At 33.6% G+C, this 20873-nt stretch overlaps 3 protein-coding genes, 1 long non-coding RNA gene and 1 pseudogene across 4 annotated transcripts; 1 reads left to right on the forward strand and 4 right to left on the reverse strand.

Annotated features, from left to right (window-relative positions):
• Positions 195-1395, forward strand: LOC104779576. Its single transcript, XR_766500.2, has 4 exons — positions 195-299; positions 603-726; positions 917-980; positions 1060-1395. It is a non-coding gene; the product is annotated as an uncharacterized LOC104779576 (long non-coding RNA).
• LOC104779578 (putative F-box protein PP2-B8) lies at positions 4152-5560 on the reverse strand. Its single transcript, XM_010503944.1, has 3 exons — positions 5174-5560; positions 4920-5038; positions 4152-4835 (listed from the first exon to the last, which is right to left on the reverse strand). The coding sequence occupies exons 1-3, from the start codon at positions 5534-5536 to the stop codon at positions 4391-4393; spliced, it is 927 nt and encodes a 308-aa protein (XP_010502246.1). The 5' UTR covers positions 5537-5560; the 3' UTR covers positions 4152-4390.
• Positions 7187-8543, reverse strand: LOC104779579 (protein tesmin/TSO1-like CXC 2). The gene is made up of 5 exons (XM_010503945.1): positions 8442-8543; positions 8298-8364; positions 8066-8216; positions 7442-7986; positions 7187-7339 (listed from the first exon to the last, which is right to left on the reverse strand). The coding sequence occupies exons 3-4, from the start codon at positions 8197-8199 to the stop codon at positions 7611-7613; spliced, it is 510 nt and encodes a 169-aa protein (XP_010502247.1). The 5' UTR covers positions 8200-8216; positions 8298-8364; positions 8442-8543; the 3' UTR covers positions 7187-7339; positions 7442-7610.
• LOC104779581 (F-box protein SKIP3) lies at positions 17112-18255 on the reverse strand. The gene is given in 4 exon segments (XM_010503947.2): positions 17112-17599; positions 17695-17813; positions 17905-18054; positions 18056-18255. Coding segments are annotated over 4 exon segments (888 nt in total). The 5' UTR covers positions 18239-18255; the 3' UTR covers positions 17112-17163.
• Positions 18679-19985, reverse strand: LOC104779580 (annotated as a pseudogene).

The raw sequence follows: 20873 nt of genomic DNA on the forward strand, positions 1-20873 counted from the left end.
GTTTTAAGAGGGGTTTTAGTTGAAAAGAAGCAAAAAAAATAAATCAGAGAAATAAAAAAAAAAAAACATAAGAGAGCCTCTTATTTAGTAGACTCGTTTATGGAATAAGAGATCATACGTGTCAATTTTTGGTTGGCGAAAGAGAATAATAGAAGAAGGAATTTTTTTTTTTTTTTTTTACGGGTCGAATATTTCTTTCTTTCTTTCATCTCTCTGTCTCTCTCGATGGAAGTCCAAAATTGACGAAGGATTGAGATGGATTTGATTTTGGAGTCGATTGAAGCAATTGGAATCGGAAGGTAAGATTATCAGTTTAATAGTATGAATTCGCGATTAGTTATACGGATTAGGGTTCTTTGATGGTTGTTTGATGGGTCTGATTGTGTTCTTGTTCGATATATCTTCTACTATGTCTTCTCTCATTGGGTAGATTGATAAGTATGTTTTTAATTTGGGCATGATTAATTAGAAGTTTGTTTCTACAAAAAGTATGAATGAGAAGTGTGTTTTTTTCATTTGGGCATGTTAATGAAATAAAGCTACGATTTATGGAAATGGGTTTTCGTGTTTACTCTCTCTCTCTCTCTCTCTCTTTTGTACAGATCGTTGATCGAGCAGACAACTCTTCGCTTATCTCTCTTGTTAAGAGTTTTGACTCTGTTCTTGAAGTCTATGAAGGTTTCTGCAATTTGAAACATATTACTGTCTGATGATTTTGAGCCACAGGTAAGATTCTTTTAGTATTACATCAATGTTTGTGTTCGCAAACATTGAAAGTTCTGAGCTTTCTCTGCTACTGCTAAACTGATATCTATGTACACGTCCATGCGAAGATGGTATTGAACCGCAACGTGCTTGAAACAATGTGAAAACCCATTGACATAGTCAGATTGTTTCTTTATATGTGACAATGCAGGTTCTTTATAATATATTTTCTGGTATGATCTACGGTTTGGAAAGCATATAGCATGACATTACAGGTAACTCTTGTTTCCATAACAATCACTCCCCATCTCGTCACTTGTAGGGCTCGTCCCTAAAACTTGTTTGTTGTTTCAGTCTCTCTTGGGTTTCGCTCAGTACCATGACTGACTTGAGATTTTAGAGGATAAAACTCTCAGTGACAACAGGAGAAGAAAGCTTTAGAGGTTCCATCTCTTGGTAATATTGTTTCTTTCTGAAGCTTTTCACATTAAATTTTCTGCCTGAGTTTTAACTGCAGAAGCACCCGTAACCTTAAGTAAATATGGAGGCGTGAGAGAAGTGGGATAAACCCAAAGTTCAAGAGAGCCTTACGGAATTGACGTTGTTCACCTCACATTCTCTCATAGTTTAAACAAAAAATTATGATTGTTATATATTTGGGAAGAATGTAACAACCAAAATAAGGATATTGACTCTGTTTGCTACTATATGAACTCAAATTTCATCTGTTAGCTAGTATATCAACCACAATAATTTCATCTGTTAGTTAGTATATCAACCACAATAATAAGGATATATCTCACTCTAAAAAAAACAAAACTTGTCAACAGTTTTCACATGCACTCATTTTATAAACATATACTTTACTATGCAATAATCTCATATTCTACTTTTAAATTTTTAATTTAAAAAAAATTCAAATTAAGAGACTCAAAATAAGAATTCACTGATAAGCTCAAATTAATTTTTGGAGCTATTCTCTCAAACAAGAGATCACTGTAGTACTTAGGGGTCGAATTCCTCAGAGACTCAAAATCAAACACAATGAATAATAGACTTTTGTTATTACGCTAAACAAGATGATTTAAATTAAAAAGGCAATGCAAAATATTAAATTAAACTGTTGTGAAATCCGTCTCTCCCAAAAGCTTTCAATAATTTCTCTCTCAAATACTGCTAGAAAATAACTTGCTAGAATAAAACTTAAGGGTTTACAAAACCCAAAAACACTATAAATATGTCCTAAAACACGTTCATGGACTTGTGTTGCAATTGTAAAAGATTTTGGGCAACTTTGTAAAATTTCCAAATTTCTGATTTTTCATCGGCTAAAGAGGGTGTTGATCGATGCTCTTGTTTTGATCCGAGTCCAAATTGATTCTTCGAGATTTATGCTCCAAAATGATCCAAATTGCTCCACTTTGCTCATTCTGTGCCAAAATCCTAGAAAACCTGTAAAGACTCAAAAACATCCTAGAAAACAAATCAAAAGATTCTAAAACACTCCTTATATCATGGTTAAAAACCACAAAAACCATTGAAGCAAAGTGTAATTATGCTTCCCACAGTTCTTATTCAACTAAAAGTACATCTTATATTAATTCAAAATTATAAGAGCCCCAAAAATATAACCCCATTGAGGTTGCCCTAAGTCTCTCAGGATTCGTTGGTTGTGGATTATGGCTAAGAAAAATTCTGATTACCAGTCCTAGTTAATATAAAGAGACAATTCACGTAAGCATTATAGATCAATCAACCGTGTTACGGTTGACAATAATAGTCCCTTTTTACAATATACTCTTGACTATCGACTCGTTAAGCTAACTTTTAGAAAGATAAATTTTTAAAAAGGGAAACCAAATTAGATTCTCTTTTTTTTTTTTTTAACTTACCCCAAAAAAAAAGAAAAACAATATAAAACACGGTTTTGGGTATTTTGGAACCATATCATTAGATCATGACATAACAAAACGATAGTAGTTAATTTTTAGAGAGTACTTATGAATCTAATTAAGTTGTTAATGAGAAGTCGTCTTTAAGAGAAGCAATCATCAGCATGCAAGTCATGATAGGAGGCCAAGAACCAGTGATAATTTGGTGAGAATCTCACAGCAACCAAGAACTTCTCTGCATTTGCCTCTTGAGTCAACAGCCGTGTTCTTCTTCTGCAAGCTGAGACGTTAAAAATTCGTCGTTGGTGCTAAATATTCGAAAATAAAAGACTCGATTTTTAAGTCGTCCTCACTAATTTACGAGACTAACCTGATATGCAACAATGTGGGCAATATAATATAACAAACAAACAAACCATATTATTAAAAAAAATCAAGTCAGATATATAAGCATATGAGGCCATCATGATATCAATTCCTATTGATACCGACATGCCAGTCTAGTAAACATGATTTAAATTAATAGTCTATAGTCTATACTATAATTTATGGTATTAAAATAAAGTGTTGAACCGTGAATAATCAGAATCAGATTTGTTTTCCAAGATACAACAAATTTTTAATTCGCATCAGATTTGTTTTTGCTAAATAAATCAAAATTTCTGAAGAAATCTTATTTTTTGGTAATAGATAGAATGATAGATAGATAATTAGGAGAGGAGATTATTATACTAACTTGTCGTCCTTGAGGATTAATCGGATCCTTCGTTTGGTTTTAAAAAATTAGTCCTTGAGGAGATTATGGATATTCGTTTGGTTTAAAAAAAAAATTCTTCTGTAATAACAAACCCAATTAATAGTGAGTCAATTCACGGTAAGGATGATTATCCATAATAATAATATTAATAACAATAACAAGAGTCTCACTCGTTAATGCTTTATGATCTCATTCGTGTTTTAAAAAACAAAAACAAAAAAGATCGACATATATGAATGCTTTTTGGCCATAGACTCGTAGTCATCTAGTAAGTCATGTAGACTATGTAGTCTTTGTTAAGTATTTGTTTATGTATCGTCATTAAGCTTAGATACTAGTAAGCTATATTATCGGAAGAAGATAACCAAAACAAGAATAGATACGTCTCTCACTGTCACTGATATATCTGAAACGGTTAGATACCGTGTTAATGGGATTTCGAAAGGTGTTTTAAAGCTTAAAATTAGGCTTTCCCTAGCTACTAGTTGTGTGAGACGATTAGTCTTACTTATTTTAAGAAAGTGTGTCGTTTAACCTTTCTTGGATTGTATCCATGCATCCTGTTTTTTTTAGCACGTACGAATGGAAACTTACTTTAAAAAGTTTTCCCCATTAATAGTTCTTTTCAAATAATTTGAAATCTGCCTTTTGAGTCAAACCCGTGTTTTTGCCTCTAAATATTCAAAAAGAAACTACTCGTTTTTTTAGTGGACCACGCATATTTACGAAACTACTTTTGGATCAATGTGCACATTTTGCAACCTCTCTGTTTAATGTTTGTTTGGTCTCTTGAAATCTTCTAACTAACAACCCATATATATAATGTGATCAACAAAGTTTTCAACTTACTTACAAGGCCATATATCCTCCACTATAACTATAAGAACAAAGTTGGAACTAATTAGCTTATAACACACATAACTGAATACACTTTTATCATAGTTACCTTTTTCACTCCATCGCATTATCAATTAACAATAATATACCAATAGATGAGAGGTTGATAGGGTAAAAAGCCACCATTCTTGGCATTTCACTACCAGACCTTCGCAGGACGGATTTCAACTCCTCGAATGATTAAGCCACGTTTCCAATGACGTAGCTTGTTCTCTAAAGCAACCACCTCAATTTCATCGTACTTCGATAATCCTCCTTCATTGAAGAATTCCCCAAGATTTATCTCCATCCACCCATCATTTCTCCTCTCTGGTTTCACTAGGTTCTTTCCCCTGTCTCTCCTTCGAAACTGCTCATCCCTAGCCTCATCAAAACATACATACCTTCTACAAGATTCTTCTAAATCCTTACCCACCACTCCAACTACAACTTCCACGGCTACATTCTCAAAGCCATAACATATATTCACTTTCATGAACACAATATAAACCGAGTAACGGGTTCTTGGAGATAGGACACGAGTATTTATTCTTCCACGAATCTCAAACAAACATACTTCAAGTAGCTCTGCTACTGTTTCAAACCTGTATATATTAACGTAAAGATATCATCATCCGACCAAGTCACTGAAACCGAATTAATGTAAAGATAACTAATAAAAATGGTACCTAGCTTGGGGATCTGATACCCATCGCCAACTCTGAGGAGAATCACCCCACGTGATTGAGAGGTTCATCGCAGATAACATGATACATCTCTTTGCATTCTCTCTTTCTACCCATAAGATCTTTAAGTTTTGGAAGACAAAAAAATTCCCAAATGATCAAAAAAGTTCAAAGCAGAAATTTTCATAGTTAAATTTTAAATCACATCGTTGTTTTTATAATACAAAGTTTTAATATTATTAATAGATATTATATACCTTTTTGCCATCGTCGATTAGAACAGATTCGTGGCAAAGAGCAAAGTAGAGCTCTTTCTTGGATAAGAAATCTGGAGATTGAGGAATCAAAGATTTATACTCCGACGGAAGAAAATTCTCCCATATGATATCGGATTGGACCGCGGATGCAAAGGTCTTCGAAACCGAAGCAAAGACGTACGCATCTCGTGGACTTGTGAAAGATATTATGATAGAGATACATTCTTCCGGTAAGTCATCCAAAGACAACGGCTCAGTAACGCCACGACTTTTGTCGGAAGCTGAGAATCTAAGAGTCTTCTTAAGTTGTTGTACGAGTTTACGAAAATGTTGATGCACATGGACGCACCTTGTTTTGGTCATTATAGTCTCTCAGGATATGTTACGCTTTTTTTTTGTGGGTTGCGAAAATTCTACTAAACAAACACAAATTATAAATAGTCAAGTAAAGTAAGCGTTAACCGTGTTTCGGTGAAAAGAATTTGCTCTTATTTTTAATAATATAGTTTTGACTCTGTTTACGCTAATTAGAAAAATAAAATGTTGCAAAAAGAGAAGAAAACTCTTCTTTTAATTAAAACTAGAGATGAGAATCCGCGTGTTGCGGGGAGTTGTATGCTAATCAGTTTCTATTTTATTTTTATGTACGACTCAGAGGTATATCATTAATTAAAAATTTACATATATACTATTCTATAAAATTATTATAATTAACATTTTATTTTTCGAATCTAGTGTTTTTGCACTCTTAGCACATGTGCTTAGTTGGCACTGATTGTGAAACCCGACTTGAGATTATAAACTGGGGGTTAAAAAATATAGTTGAAATTAAATGTTCCCATGAAAATGGTATTTACGTTAATTTTCTATTTTTTTACTGTACAATTATATATGATAGTATTTTGTCTGATTTACCATTTGGTTTAAATGTGCCATGTGTTAGGCAATTATAAAACTTTTTTTTTCCATTTGATGAGCCTATTTGTTTTTTTAGTATTTGATTTTTTTGCTTATTATGTTTTTTTATTTTTTTGGGTTTTGTTCTGTAATTATTTACTTCTTTTTCCTTTTTTTTTCTCTGTGACACGGCATTGGCTTTGCTCTGTTTCTCTATTTCTTTCTTCTTTCTTCATCCATTCATCCTCTGTTTCCAGCTTCAGTTTTCTCTTTTGTTGTACCAACTTGGATTGCAATTTATGATGTAGTGTGGATGTAGACTAAGTGAGTTTCCTATTTCCTGGCTGGGATTTTTTTTTTTTTTTTTTTTATTAAGTTTGTTTTTAAAAATTTTAATTGTTATATTGTTTGATGGTAATAGTTTCTCCCCCAATTTGATTTATAGGATGAAGAAGGGAAGTAAAGATTTGGGTTGTTTGTCAAATATTTTTGTTTTTAATGCCAAAATATACATACATAACGTAATACACTTTACGTTATTTGTGTGGTTGGATTACAAATCTTACTATACCATTACAATTTTTTTTCCTTTATATCTTCTAAACACAGTCAATTTAATCCTAACAAAGTAACAAACTAACAATGTCGGTTAAAGCCCATTATTTTTATTTAGTGAAATCGACTAAAAAGTCAATCACGTGAGAGAGAGAACTAAACTTTACCCTCTTCTTTATTTGGAAGCAACACCACATTCTTCTCGTCCGATACTCGCCGGCTCCGATTTGGTCCTTGTAAACACCGGCCGGCGCTGTAGAAACGTTAGTTCTACTTCATCTCTATCAATATTCTCTGACTCGTTAACACCATTGATCTTCTCCATTGGTACCTCTGATTCAGTTTTCTCTGATCTCTGTGTTTCAGCTTCTCGTTGTTTGTTTTTTTCCCAGAATCTAAAAGCCAGCAACGAAGATCTATACGGTCAATATCTGCTTCTCGTTATTTGTTTGTCGCAGCAATGGGCAATTTGTAAGTATTTGAAGAATTTGATTGTTGTTTTGAAAATTGATTAAACTTGATGGGGATTATCATGAGTGTTTGTTTTGTTGTGTGAAGATCAGTTATTGGAAAATTGATTGTTGAATAAGATTTAACGGTTTAATGAGAAAATTGTTAAAACTGAATTTTTTTTGTTTACAAAATAGTTAGCTTTCTTGGTCCCTTCTTTGATCTCTCTCCCTTTATTCTCTCCTAGATCTTCTTGTTAACCTCCTTTGGTTTGGAAAAACAGAAAACATGGTTAGTTGAATATTTGATTCTTTGTTTTAAATTAACATATGGTTGATTTGAATAACAAACGGTTTGATCTTTTACCCTCATATGTGGATTTTGGTAATCATGTTGCGAAAATGTGTCTCTTGGTTTCGTTTGCACAATGTCTTGGCGAGGGACTGCATAATGTTGCTTGCCATGCGGTTACTATCATCTTTCACCTTGAAAGAGATTCAAAGAATATTCAGGGGTACACCAACCAAAATGCTTTTCAGTGTTGGGGAGTGAGAGAAGGAAACGATGGAATTGACTGCAATATCAGTTTCCGCCGGCCACTTCTTCTCCTTGGAATTGAACTTGAGGTAGATGATTCCATATGAGGAGGAGAGACCCTCTTGCCGTTGGGAGAAACACTCTTGATGTTAGGTATAGGGGAGTGGATGAGAATCTCAGGCATTTCTTCCGCTCTATCCTCTGCGACTGTCTCGAATGAGTTCTCTATCCGGGATTGAGTCAAATCAATATCTGGTTTTCTTATATATTGACTGTTAAATATCCCTGAAAAAGATCCACCTCCAAGAAGAGACTGTGGAGGAAGCATTCTGTTCTTAGATGATGAGAAAGGTAGTAATTGAACCAATTCTTGTCTGCAAAAAAAATAACAAATACAACTATTCAGGTGATATAAACTCACATCAAAACTCCTTTTTAAATTTGAGACTTTACCTGTAATTTGGTGTTGGTGTCGTAGGTAGAGCAGAACTCGCCTCCTTTCTCATTAAAACCTCAGTGTTCTGTTGGCTTTCGGCTGTTCTGCTTCTCTCAGATGTTTCATTTTCCTCCTCTTGTTCAGCTTCCATGTCAACAATCGAAGACCCTGAGATATACACTAAGTAGAATCAGAACCCGGAAGAGAGCTTAAAGGTTATTAGTAAAACTCGGAAGCAGAGAAGCTAACCATCTTTGCGGCCAAATTTGTTCTTACATCCTTCACATCTACAGTTTATGGAACTGCCCACACCACCCTTTAAAGAAACATCAAACCAAAGGAAGTTAACAACATAGATCCATTGGAAGCACATATATGGCGGAAAATAAAAACCTCAAGTAGAAAACAGATGAATAAATTGCCGAAGAAAGCTAGACGGAGGTTGACGATCGGAGAAGGAGAAATCGGGAGAAATCGGAAAGGGGGAAAAGACAATTAGTTTTCAACTTCAGAACTGCAATCAGGAGGAATCACAACTAAAAACATCATTATGAAGCCAAAAGTCAAAGCCAAAGCGAGATAGAAAGGAAAACAACTTACCAAGCCATGGGACCTTGACGAAGAAAAATCCAGAGAAGCAGAATCGTTAATCCCTGCAGAGATGATCGGGAAGATGACGACAACGTTTTGTCTAGCTTTTTATTTAATGGGCTGATATCAATTGATTTAATGATATCAATTGATCGGGCTGATATCAATTGATGGGCGGAGGCGGTGGAGAAGAGAGGAGCGAGAATCTGTCGCCGGTGAAAGTTCGCTCCGTTGCTTATTACGGTGACGGGAGAGAGTTAACGGGTCGAAGATTGGGTTCCGTTCAATCATTTCGGTTGAGGATTATTGCAGTCCATCGAAGGAGCTCGTCGTGGAGAAGAAAGAGAAGAAATCTGATTGTTTACGAAGAAGACGACGAAGGGAAAAAGTTCAAAGAGGCTTTCATCAATTGGACTTAGAAAAGTTATATTTGGGTTTACAAAAAGCCCAACGAAATTGAAAATTTATGCTGACGTGGACACTTTAAAATGAGAGAGCACTTTGCTATTATATATACTAAGAATCAAACCCGCGCGTTGCCGCGCTCGAAGCGAAAATCTATAATGTATGATGATAAAATGAAATGACTTCTATTTCTTCATAAAATATTTGTTTTAATTTTAATCAATGAGTATTTTGAAGTATAGTATTTGTAAACAACAAATTTAATGCAATTAATTCTGTAAAACTATATTTAGTTTGTAACTTAAGATTGATTATTTTTGTAGTTTTAATAGATTAAAAAATTGAAATTAAATTATTACTTATATGTTGTAAATGTTACATCTTCTGTAGTTTAAGTTGTTTAATTAAATAATTACAATTGAGTCTATAAGTAAATAAACTAATAAGTAAATATAATTAATTTAGGAGCTATCACTATTGTATTCTATTTCCTCTAAACGTTTCTTCTTTGCTCTCATGTAACGCATCGCTTCTACAGCCAATTGATAATCCATGACACAGTTTTTCAATTCTTTTTCCTTAGCCGAAGGAAATTGGACTTTTTTCATCATTTTACGCCATTCCTCATGAACATTCTGCATATTTTTTAGTTATAGTATAATTTGATTGTGAAGTCAATAACAAGAATAAAAAGTTTCGAATGATATACTTACTTGACGTTCCTTTTGACGAATAATTTTGCCGATTGATTGTAAATGTTTACGTCTTCGATTGATTGTAAATGTTTACGTCTTCGCCATTTTTTTTTAGTTTTGTCCCACATGAACTGTCTAGGTTTTGGTGTGTATGCATATTGACTGACCTCGTCCATTTTCAGATTTAATGCTTTCATTTGCTTTGCTAGAATGATATTTTCGTCAATTTGGTTCAATGGTGGGTGTCCGAGATCTTCCATTCTACTTCAATAATTCACTATCTTCATCATAAACGTAGAAACAGAATTAGTAAATCAACAAAAACATTTAATTCCTCTATCATTCTACTCATTCTAATTTATTTTTGAAATTATGATAGTATTTGATGAGTGGGAAGGAATAAAGAAAGAGAGATGTTTAAATGCAATGATTTTATTAAAGAGATTAAGAATTAACGTACCTGAGACAGAGACGCTTAACTTCGCTTTGTTAATAAAGGATTATATTATTTAAGTGTGCGATAGAAATGAAGAGATTTAAGTAAGTTGCTAAATAATGGTTAAGGGTTGTTGCTTATAAATGGGAAGGTTTTAAAGAAGTATTGGAAAGGTTTAAAGAAACATTGCAAAGGTTGGCTACGAAGAGGTGGAAGCAAAGGTTGGCTACGAAGAGGTGGGGGAAGTAAGGTTGGCTAACGTTGAGAAAATAAAAAGGTGTTTATTTGTATACTATACACGTTAATTTACCTTTGTCGCTTTATTAACCCTGGGAGTTCGGTTAATTCGGTCGGTTCGGTACGGCTAAATCGGTTTTCGGGTTCGGTACAGTTCCGCTCTCGGTTAATTTCTGTTTTGAGTTTAAAATCTGAAATAACGCAATTTTGATTGTTTTCCGGCGACCGATGGAAAATAATCGACCGTGAAGAAGAGAAGAATCAGCGGATAATCACCATTGTTGCAGTCATGAGCCATTATGTCCAATCACAGAAAATAAAAAAATAAATCGAGTAGAAGAAGAAATAGAAGAGAGGCTGTAGAAAGGAATACAGAAGAGAAGATAACAAACTGTAGAAATAGAAGAAATAAGGAGCAACGGCGGTTAAAGAAAAAAGTATGAGAGACCTTGGTTAGGGATATTAGGGTTTGTATTTAATTGGTTTAAATAAGCTTAGGCCCATTCGAAATTAATTAAACGTGGGCTTACATCCTAATTTGGAATCAAGTGATGGAACAAAAGAAACTTAGCCCACATAAATTAAAATTTCATAATTGTTTTAACCCACATCGGCAACTTTTACTATTTTTGTCTTCTTTGTTCAGCCTTACTTTATAACTTTATATTGGTTCGTAGAGTAACGTGCTAAGTATTGATATATTTGTTTCTTTGTTTGTTTTAATTTATAGTTTGTTATTTATGGATGAAACGATTAATTTTTATGTAGAACGTGAGTTAACGAATAATTAAATTCAGTCGTAGTCGTATGGATGTAAATTTCATTTAATTTAAGCTAACTTGTGAAATAACATTTAACTTTTAAAAAAATAATTTATTAACTTATACATATACTACACATAATCTTCATGAATTATCATTTTTCTTTTTCTTTGTGGTCTCATAGATTTTGTAGTTAAGTCTTCAAGATCATTAAGATTTTCTTCTTTGTTTCTCTTTTCTTCATTAGAAGCGAATACTTTGCTCTTTGGTATTATTTTTCTCTTCCTATTCCCAGTTATTATTACTGTAAGTTCATTGTCTTTGGACTCCTCCTCTTTTATTCTTTTTACAGCTTCCGTTATTCCAGTGGGTGTGATCTTCCTTTTTTTTGTTACTCTTTGTTTTTTGTGTGTATCCCCGATAAGATAATTATCATTAGCAGCACTGTCTAGGTCTACATTCTTTCTTTTGGTGATGTTTACTGTTTGTTCAGCATTTGTGGGAGCGTCAAATACGTTTTCATCCTGAGTTGTTAAACAGATTGTATCTCCTTGAATACTTGTCACAGTTAGACCCGCCGATGTAGATTTAAAGTTAAAAGATGTGACTTTTATATTGAACTTAAATTTATTCCCCACAAGTTTTTCTGTAAGGAAATTGATAATATCTTCGTCTGTTGGAGTATAGAACATCTTTTCCTGATTCATCGATTACATTTAAATATCAGTAAGAATATTAATATTGTATGACTATTGTTATAAATAATAATTTTTTGCTTTGTTGTTAAATTTATTATATGTATTTCTTACATAATATTTAACCAATTCAGTTGCAGATATGTTCAAAAGTTTGGTGACATCTTTATTAAATGTAGTCAATGATGCTACGTCTGAATCGTCCTCAACTAAAATTTCAAGCCGATACCTGTTCATGTATATAATAATAAAACTTCAAATAAGTTATTTGATTGCAGCTAAATTATGAAATTATTAATTAAAAAAATTCAAAGATATGGAATATACCTTAGAATACCAACGACATCTTCCTTTACACAATTATTGCAGATTAGTTTTCCTTCAATTTTTTGAAGTTTTTTTGAGCATAAATTACATGATACATAACTCCATCCATTCCTTGAACAGATTTCAATTATTTTGCCTTCACATGTAAATTCCTTCTCCTGGTAATAATATTTGTACAATTTATTATTTTATTTTTAACTAAATAAAGTTAAAACCGCCGTTCGTAAATATATATTAATTATTTAATTAATGTTTAAGTCAAACAATTTGTACCTCAACTAAATCGCCGGAAATATAATTAATTATTTCAGAAATTTTGACCATTGATTTTTCCAATGTTGTTGGAGAGTTGTCGTTTGATATAGTTGTTATGATACTTGGCAATAAACTGTTAGAAATATTTGTAAGTATAGGAGTAAACATTTTTCTTTTTTTTTAAAAAAAAACCATTATTTTCAATTACCGTAATTTGAAATCGTCTATAACACCTTCTTGGTCATTAATGTAAATCTTTGTTGCAGAAGTAGAGTTTAAGTAGAGATAACCTATAAATGATAATTATTTATTATTTATAAGGAATAATAAAGAGAGTGACCCATTATATATTAATGATAAGAAACAAAATGAACGTGGGGTATTAGTTACCTGCATATTTTTTTGGATTGACACTTGTAATTATCACGATTTCTCCTTTTGCATCTTTATCTACTAACAAGTCTTTATATGTATTGACTATGTTATCCCACAATGTAACTCGAACTTTACTTCCTCTGTTACATATTAATTTTATTACATTAATTAATAATGTACTGGAAACTAATGTGAAACGTGGCTTCTATTCCTAACGACAACTATTATTCAATTATAAAAAGTTAGGGGATGTATATAACCAACCCTTCCAGTTGAATATCTAAAGTTATCCTCTCATTTCCATTACTTGAATGTGCGTTCATTATTTTTTATCGGTTATAACTCCAATAATATCTGTACAAAAATGGACAAAATATATTATTTAATATTATAAACATTTTGAATAGGTCTATAAAATTCAAGTATGATAATGCTCAATATATTAAAAAGACCGAAATGACGTTCTTATTCAGTGATCATTTTTATTTTCTCACGACCATAGATATTTAGCAGATTTGTATGCCATCACGACATGTGTTATTACCCGACATGCCATACTGCTATTTTTAATATTTTCCATACTGTTAAATTTTTAAGAACTTTGTGATAGAAAATTTAATATGCACTGAAACACTGAAGTAAATTATTAAGAAATTCATACCTTCAAACCGACTATTTTTATCGGATATATCCATAAGTTCATCATAATTACGAAGACTGAATTTTTCCGAAGAAATAGAGAAAATATTATTTTCTATCTGGGATATATTTGAATGGTCGTTCAACCGTATAGTAAAAACATGGTCGGAAATTTTATAATAATCACCGGCTCGCCATACTTCAAAATCATTTAGAAAATATATGGTTCCTTCGGTAAAATTATGTATGTAACGATCGATATATCGTTTATAAATTGAACCCATAATAGTTGTATCCTATAAACAAAACTTAGTTTAGTCATACGTAACAATCATATATTAAATATTTTAAAAGTAACTTGTATGAATGTATTAAGTTACCTTCTCATCCAGAAGAAGAAAATTCAAACTAATAATTTCATTTCCATTTTTTGGATTTCTTACTTCCCATATTCGTATTACCCTTCCTAGAATGCGTTGCTGTCCACGTTTCATTTGCAGGTTTGATAAATATTTATACGGTGGATTACTGTTATGACCCATGTTCTTCTAAATTCTTGTAGCTATGTTGAAGTTGTTGTAATAAAGGAATAGTGAAGTTTGTTCTCTTAATTTTAGAATGTTAATATATATATATATATATATATATATTAATATATATCATTTTCCCGCTTTCATAACGATCTCTACCTTTTCTAAATGTTTTGGCTAGAATATTATTTTCATCAAGCATGTTTATTAGAGCTAACAAAATTTCCTCATCTACTATTTCTTTGCCATCTGGAAATATAGATAACCTATTTTTCAACTCATTAGCGGTGTCAAATATATACATTTGTAAAAATTTAGGTTGTTGCCCATCCAATGGTAGAAGTGATCCAATACTATGATAATTTTCACCATGCACTTTAAAACAAAAAGGACCTGCTGAATTTAAAATTGAATAATCAATTTCAGCACCCATAGAGCATATAGAGAGCATAGAATTATATACTCTAATGTGTCTTCGGAAAGATGGATCAGACAAAAGCTTTTTTAACGGAAACGGAGGTTCTTGAATGGTAGGCAATTTGACACGCCCTTGTTTACAACATATTGTAAATAGAGGTCTTTTTGTTTGTCGATCCTTTGCAGTACTTTCCTTAGGCCATACTAATGCATCACAATCCCCACACCTTATTAATTGATTCTGTTTCGATTTTTTTTGATGATACAGGTTTTTTACCTACATTCAAATAACCAATTTGTTTATTAATTACCGCACAAAACCGTAAAACTAAAAACGCAATAAACAAACTACTCAGATTTGCTGAATCAAGAGAAAAAAAATTAAGAGAGAGAGACGAAGCGGAGAGCTCTTATGGAGAACTTTAGCTTAGTAGTGGTGAGAAGTTTATTTCTGTATATCAACCATATATTAGGAATTGATTTTCCACTTATGTCTATGAATCGGTACCAAACGACAGCAAAAATTAAGTCGATGTGGTGAAACAGGTGATAATAATATCTCACCTTTTGATGTTCTCTTCTTTGGGTTAAACACTAATTTTCTAAAATTTCTTGCATTTCTTTTTTTGGAGGATTCCAGATCACTCTACAAGTGACTGTTATACATTATGTTTTTTAAAAGTTGTATATACAGATTAGAAAGTCATCAAAGACTTAACAAATTACCTTTAGTAGATCTTTTCTTTCTAACTTGACTTGTCATTTGGTCGTGCTTACGCTTTATAGAATTTGATTTTGTGTTGTCACAAGTATTTCTGGCTTTTTCTTCGGCACTTTCTATTTCCATGCTCATTTGTAATATTCCTATATATTATCAAAATGTTTGATACCCAGAAAGTATAAGAAATTATAATTCAACTAAATTTTTTAAAAACTTTATTTAAAAAAAAATGGAATCTAACCTGGATTATTTATATCTAATGGACATCCTACAAAAAAAAATAAAAAAAAAATTAAACATTTATACCATGAAAAAATAAATAGGTTAAATAAGAATATATATAAAATTTTGTTTGTTATACCATGTTTGTTAAAAAAAATTTGGCTTATCTGTAGCTCTAACATCATTGCATATCATCATGCCTCTCGTATCTTGGTTTTGGTTTTTCCAGAAAGTCAAAAAAAAAAATCTGCACATTGAGAATCAAAAACATTAGCTATGCAAAAAATATGACACACGTACTTAATAACATTAGCCATGCAAAAACATGAAAACCGGAGAAGCTAAAAATTTTGAAGAGACTAAAAGTTAACAAAACTAAGATTAATGTATGAAGTTAATAGCCATAATCCTACAAGTCACCACTGTTGATCACGACTTTACGGTGGCGCTAATGGTATTTTCAACATACCATAATCACCGGTTACCGTTTAGCACCACCACAGATCAAAGAACATAAATGATGCAATAACCGTAAGCATCTATATCAATAGTGACCCAGATTCTAATCGTGCACAACCTAATTCATGCCCACATCAACAACGATTTCATAATAATATATTCTAATTAGAATAATAAACTAACCCAGAAACCTCTAATCATGTTTCTAAGAGAATCCTCATGCACACACAATATTATTCAAAGTGAATTAAACGATTTAGAAGAATGTTGCAGTTACTTATACGTACGGTTACGATGGTTTATACACACCAAAAAAATTCAGAATTGATTTACGAACCGTTAAGCATTAGATTTTCATGTGGTGCGTTAGATGGTGAACTAAACAAATCTAGATTGCTCTGAACAAAAAAGAAGAAAGCCAAGTAAACATATATTTTGTCCCACCGTATCTAACAGTATTAATAATCTAACCGGAAAAACAATTAACAAGTTCGGAAAATATGGCACACGTATTTAATAACATTAGCCATGCAAAAACATGAAAACAGGAGAGGCTAAAAATTTTGAAGAGACTAAAAGTTAACAAAACTAAGGTTAATGTATGAACTTAATAATGTCGACTAACAGTAATAATAATCTAAATGAGAAACACTACAGGTCATTCACAGCAAAAATATTAATTAAATTACCTTGAATTAGAGTTTGATGCTTGAAAGTTAAAAAACACTTCAATAAAAAAATTCTTCGGTACTCAGAAAACAATTTTTTGAAACTTGTTTATGTAGTCAAGAAAAATTTATATATAATAAACAAAGAGGTGTAAGACATAGAGGTGTGAACTGTAAAGGTGTAAAAACTAATAGATGTGAAACATGGAGGTACAACAAAGAGGTGTAATACATAGAGGCGTGAAATTCAAAGGTGTAAAAATTAATAGATGTGATTTTTGAAACCAGGAGGTACAACAAAGAGATGCAAAAACTAAGAGGTGTGATTTTTTAAAGATGGGGATGCGACAAAAAGACACGATTGATAATTTAAAACCGTTGGATTAAAACTGGAACTAATCTCATCTGTTGGATTAAAAGTTGACAAAAAAAAAGTGGGTTTGCTATATAAATATAGATGATTAATACTTAGTAACAATGATAATAGGAAAAACCTAAATTATGCAATGGTTTCTCTTTTCCCAAAAACGAAGATAATATATTGTATTATAGTATAAGGTTTAAGATTGACAACGATAATATGTTCCTTCTTTTCCAGACGCTTTTCACTTAAAAAAAAAAAAACCGCCAAGTTTTTAATTTTTTCTCTAAATAGAAATAGCAATATGTTAACCCTCACAAGTTACAACCCACAAACCAAAAACTCGGCGGGAATTTTCGAAGGACGAATTTCAATTCCTTGAATAATCAAACCACGTTTGCGGGCTTTCTTCCGTTCTACTATACTCGTCTCAACAATTTCATCACCATGCCTTCCTCCTTCATTGAAAAACTCCCCAACCTCTACCTCCATCCACCCATCTTCTCTCGCCACGGGTTTCACCATGTCCTTTCGCCCACCAGTAGACATATCAAAGCACACTAATCTTTTATATGCTACATCTCCCACCAGCCAAACTTCAGCCTTCATAGCCACATTCTTAAAGCCAAAACACTCAAACCCTTTCTTGAACACAATGTTGACCGAGTAACGTGTTCTTGAAGAAAGGACACAAGTATTCATTTTGCAACGAAACTCGAACTTATATGTTTGAGGAACCTCCGCTACCAATTCAAATCTGCACATCACAGACAGGGGCAACGTTTTACAGCGTTATGTTCAAAATGATCGGATCATTGCAAAAGATAATGAAAAAAATGGGTACTTAATCACCTAGCTTCAGGACTTGGAAACCAGTGGAGGTGCGGAGGAAAATCACCATGTATGCTTAAGAAGTTCTTCGCAGATAACATGATACACCTCTTCCCACTCGCTTTCTCTAACCATATGCTCTTCAGTTTTCGACAAAAAAAGTTATTAGAGAGTTAACCGAACTGATCAATAACTCTATATACCAATTTGAATTTAAATTAGGTTATTTACCGTATTGCCATCATCGATTAGGAGAGGATCGTGGCAGAGGGAGAAATAGAGTTCTTTCTTGGACGAGAAGACTCGCGACGGAAGAATCAGAGATTTATAATCTTCTGGGATAAACTTCTCCCATATGATATCTGATTTCACCGCCGATTTTAAAGATTTTAGAAACCACAGCACTGACGCAGGCGTCTTCAGGACTAGTGAAGGAGATTATGCTTGAAATGCATTCGTCAGGCAACCAGTTGAAAGGAGAAGAAGAAGAAGAACCAGAATCAATCTTACTTCTTCCGCTGCTTTCGCTTCGACTTTTCTCCAACAGTTTCCTTAAATGTATCATCGTTGTCGTCTGTCTCCGTCGAGTCGGGGATGAGAGTTCTTTTTCGATTCTCAGACTTCCTTTTTAAAGAGTCCTTTTTCGATTCTCAGAGTTCTTGCACCCGTCCACTTCACACTCCATCGTTTTTTCTTTCTGGTCATAGTTTCAGATGGGCCTTCTACAGTAGAAAAGCCCAATTAAAGAAAAAGAGAGAGAGGAGAAAGAAACAACCACAACAAACAAGAAAGCATATACAACACAAAAACATAAACGGAATCATTCAATCCAACCGCTCTTCCACAGCATGAGAACAAAGCTGGAGCATAACTTATACTAGTAAGCAAAGTAAGTTGTTTGTTCTTGTTCACCACATAAACTCTAATTATTGAACCAAATCATTACAACAAACTCAACTGAAATGTACCTCTTCACTCCACCATTTGACAATAATACCACTAGAAGTGTTCCGCCAAAATCACTTTGGAGGACTTTTTGCAGGTCGGATCTCAATTCCTTGAATGATCAAGCCAGACTTCCAATTGAGCAGCTCAGTCTCTAAAACAATCATTTCAATTTTATCACTATTCATTAATCCTCCTCCTTCATTGAAGAATTCCCCAAGCTCTATCTCCATCCACCTATCTTCTCTCTTCTCTGGTTTCACAACGTTCCTCTTTCCACCGTCTCTTCTTATAAACCAATCATCCATAGCTTCTACATCAAAGCATATGAACCTTCTGGAAGGTTCCTGTCCCACCACTCCAAGTGCAGATTCAAAAGGCACATCCGCAAAGCCATAACATTCATCCCCTTCCTTGAACACAATGTATGTAAGCCGAGTAAAGAGTTCTTGGAGACAGGACACTAGTATTCGTCCTGCCCCAAATCTCGAAAAACCATATATTGCGAAGCTTGGCTACTTTTTCAAACCTTTCATAACAGGGGGGAAACAATTTTCCATCATCACCATCCCAACGAGTCATTGCAACCAAACCAACGCAAAGATGAAAACAAAAAAAAAGAGTACCTAGATTCAGGAATTGAAATCCATTGCCAATATTGAAGAGTATCTCCACATATGATTGAGAGGTTCATAGCTGATAACATGATACACCTCTTCCCACTCCCTTTCTCTAACCATATGCTCTATTATATACCCAAACAATCAGAGTGATTCAGTATCAGCACCATATAGAAGAAACATTCTCAAATAAGCTTGTGATCACATTCCTATTGACATAATTCTCTACCAAAATAGCATTTCAAAGGCGAGAGACATTTTCAAATCCTCAAATCCTATAAAAAAAAGCGCAAAATTGATGAATTATATACTCAAATACCTTTATGCCATTGTCGATCAGAAGAGGATCGTTACAGAGAGAGAAATAGAGTTCCTTCTTTGATGAGAAAACTCGCGATGGAGGAATCAGAGAGGAATAATCCGGCGGAATAAACTTCTCCCATACAATATCTGACTTGGCCGCCGATGCAAAGGTTTTCGAAACCGAAGCAGCAACGCACGCATCGCGTGGACTTGTGAAGGAGATTATGCTGGAGATGCAATCCTCCGGAAAAGAATCAAACGGAGACGACGAGTCGGAAACTATCTCTCCTCCGCCTCCGCCTCCGCCGCTAGATTCGACGCTGCGTTTTATCCCCATCGATGGTATGAGCAAGTCAGGAGGTAGTGCTTCTCCTTCTTACGTCTACTCTTCCAATTTCGCCATTACTTCTCCCAAGAAAAATCCTAATCCCGGTCATGGCCTCGCCTTTATCGTCGTCGTCCCCCACAATAAAAACGACACAGTTTCCGGTTTAGGTTACATAAGTCTTGTGAACCGGTTTCAAAGATGCATCTTTTGGCGTCCCACATTTACGATAACCACGTTGGTATCAACATTAATTCGGTAACCCGACGGTTTCCAAGAAAGCCGGTTATTGGATTCAATCAAGACCGGAGGAAAAAACCGGTGGGTGTTCAAGACATTGAAGCTAATGGATGCAAGACTCGATATTTCGAAGCGAGGCTCGATCTTTCGAAGGTTTTTCACGAGAAAATGTACACGGGTTTTGCTGGTTCAATGGGAAGTAGCGCCGAGCGTCACGAGTTCTCGGACTGCAGTTTTGAGAACAATGCCAAAAAATAATACAAGTCCAAGTTATTACTGTCGTGAATCTCATGATCCATCGATCTAGCTTTGGTTATCCTGACGTGTATCTACTTTCAAATGTATTACAATAAAAAGGACTCGTTCCCTAAATACTGTAATTTATTTAGATACTATACGAATACGGGTTTTCAAAATTTGAAATTTGAACTAATGGGCCGTATTGGGCCTATCTTTAACTATGTTAGGCTTACCATAAACCGCCTAAAATGTTCGATTAGAGTATATAGCGAATCCACAACGGTCAAGTCTGTATTAACGCGTTTCGTTGTAAAGACAGAAAAGAGAAAAAAATTCACAGATTCTCAAATTTTCTCGCTCTTTCTTTTAGATACCATAAGAGTTTTTTAAATTTGAAATTTGAATTAATGGGCTGTATTGGGCCTATCTTTAACTCTGTTAGGCTTAACATAAACCGCCTAAGATGCAGGACCGTTAGATTAGAGTGTATATAGCAGATCAACAACGGTCAATTCTGTATTAATAAA

The sequence above is a fragment of the Camelina sativa genome, chromosome 4 (assembly GCF_000633955.1).
Source record: "Camelina sativa cultivar DH55 chromosome 4, Cs, whole genome shotgun sequence".
In the NCBI taxonomy this organism is placed as follows: domain Eukaryota; kingdom Viridiplantae; phylum Streptophyta; class Magnoliopsida; order Brassicales; family Brassicaceae; genus Camelina; species Camelina sativa.

Coding starts and splice junctions, on each gene's coding strand:
- LOC104779578 (XM_010503944.1), bottom strand. CDS start 5,536: ATGACCAAAACAAGGTGCGTCCATGTGCATCAACATTTTCGTAAACTC. Junction 5,039..5,173: donor TAATCGACGATGGCAAAAAG/GTATATAATATC, acceptor CAAAACTTAAAG/ATCTTATGGGTAGAAAGAGA. Junction 4,836..4,919: donor GTATCAGATCCCCAAGCTAG/GTACCATTTTTA, acceptor TAATATATACAG/GTTTGAAACAGTAGCAGAGC.
- LOC104779579 (XM_010503945.1), bottom strand. CDS start 8,199: ATGGAAGCTGAACAAGAGGAGGAAAATGAAACATCTGAGAGAAGCAGA. Junction 7,987..8,065: donor ACACCAACACCAAATTACAG/GTAAAGTCTCAA, acceptor TTTTTTTTGCAG/ACAAGAATTGGTTCAATTAC.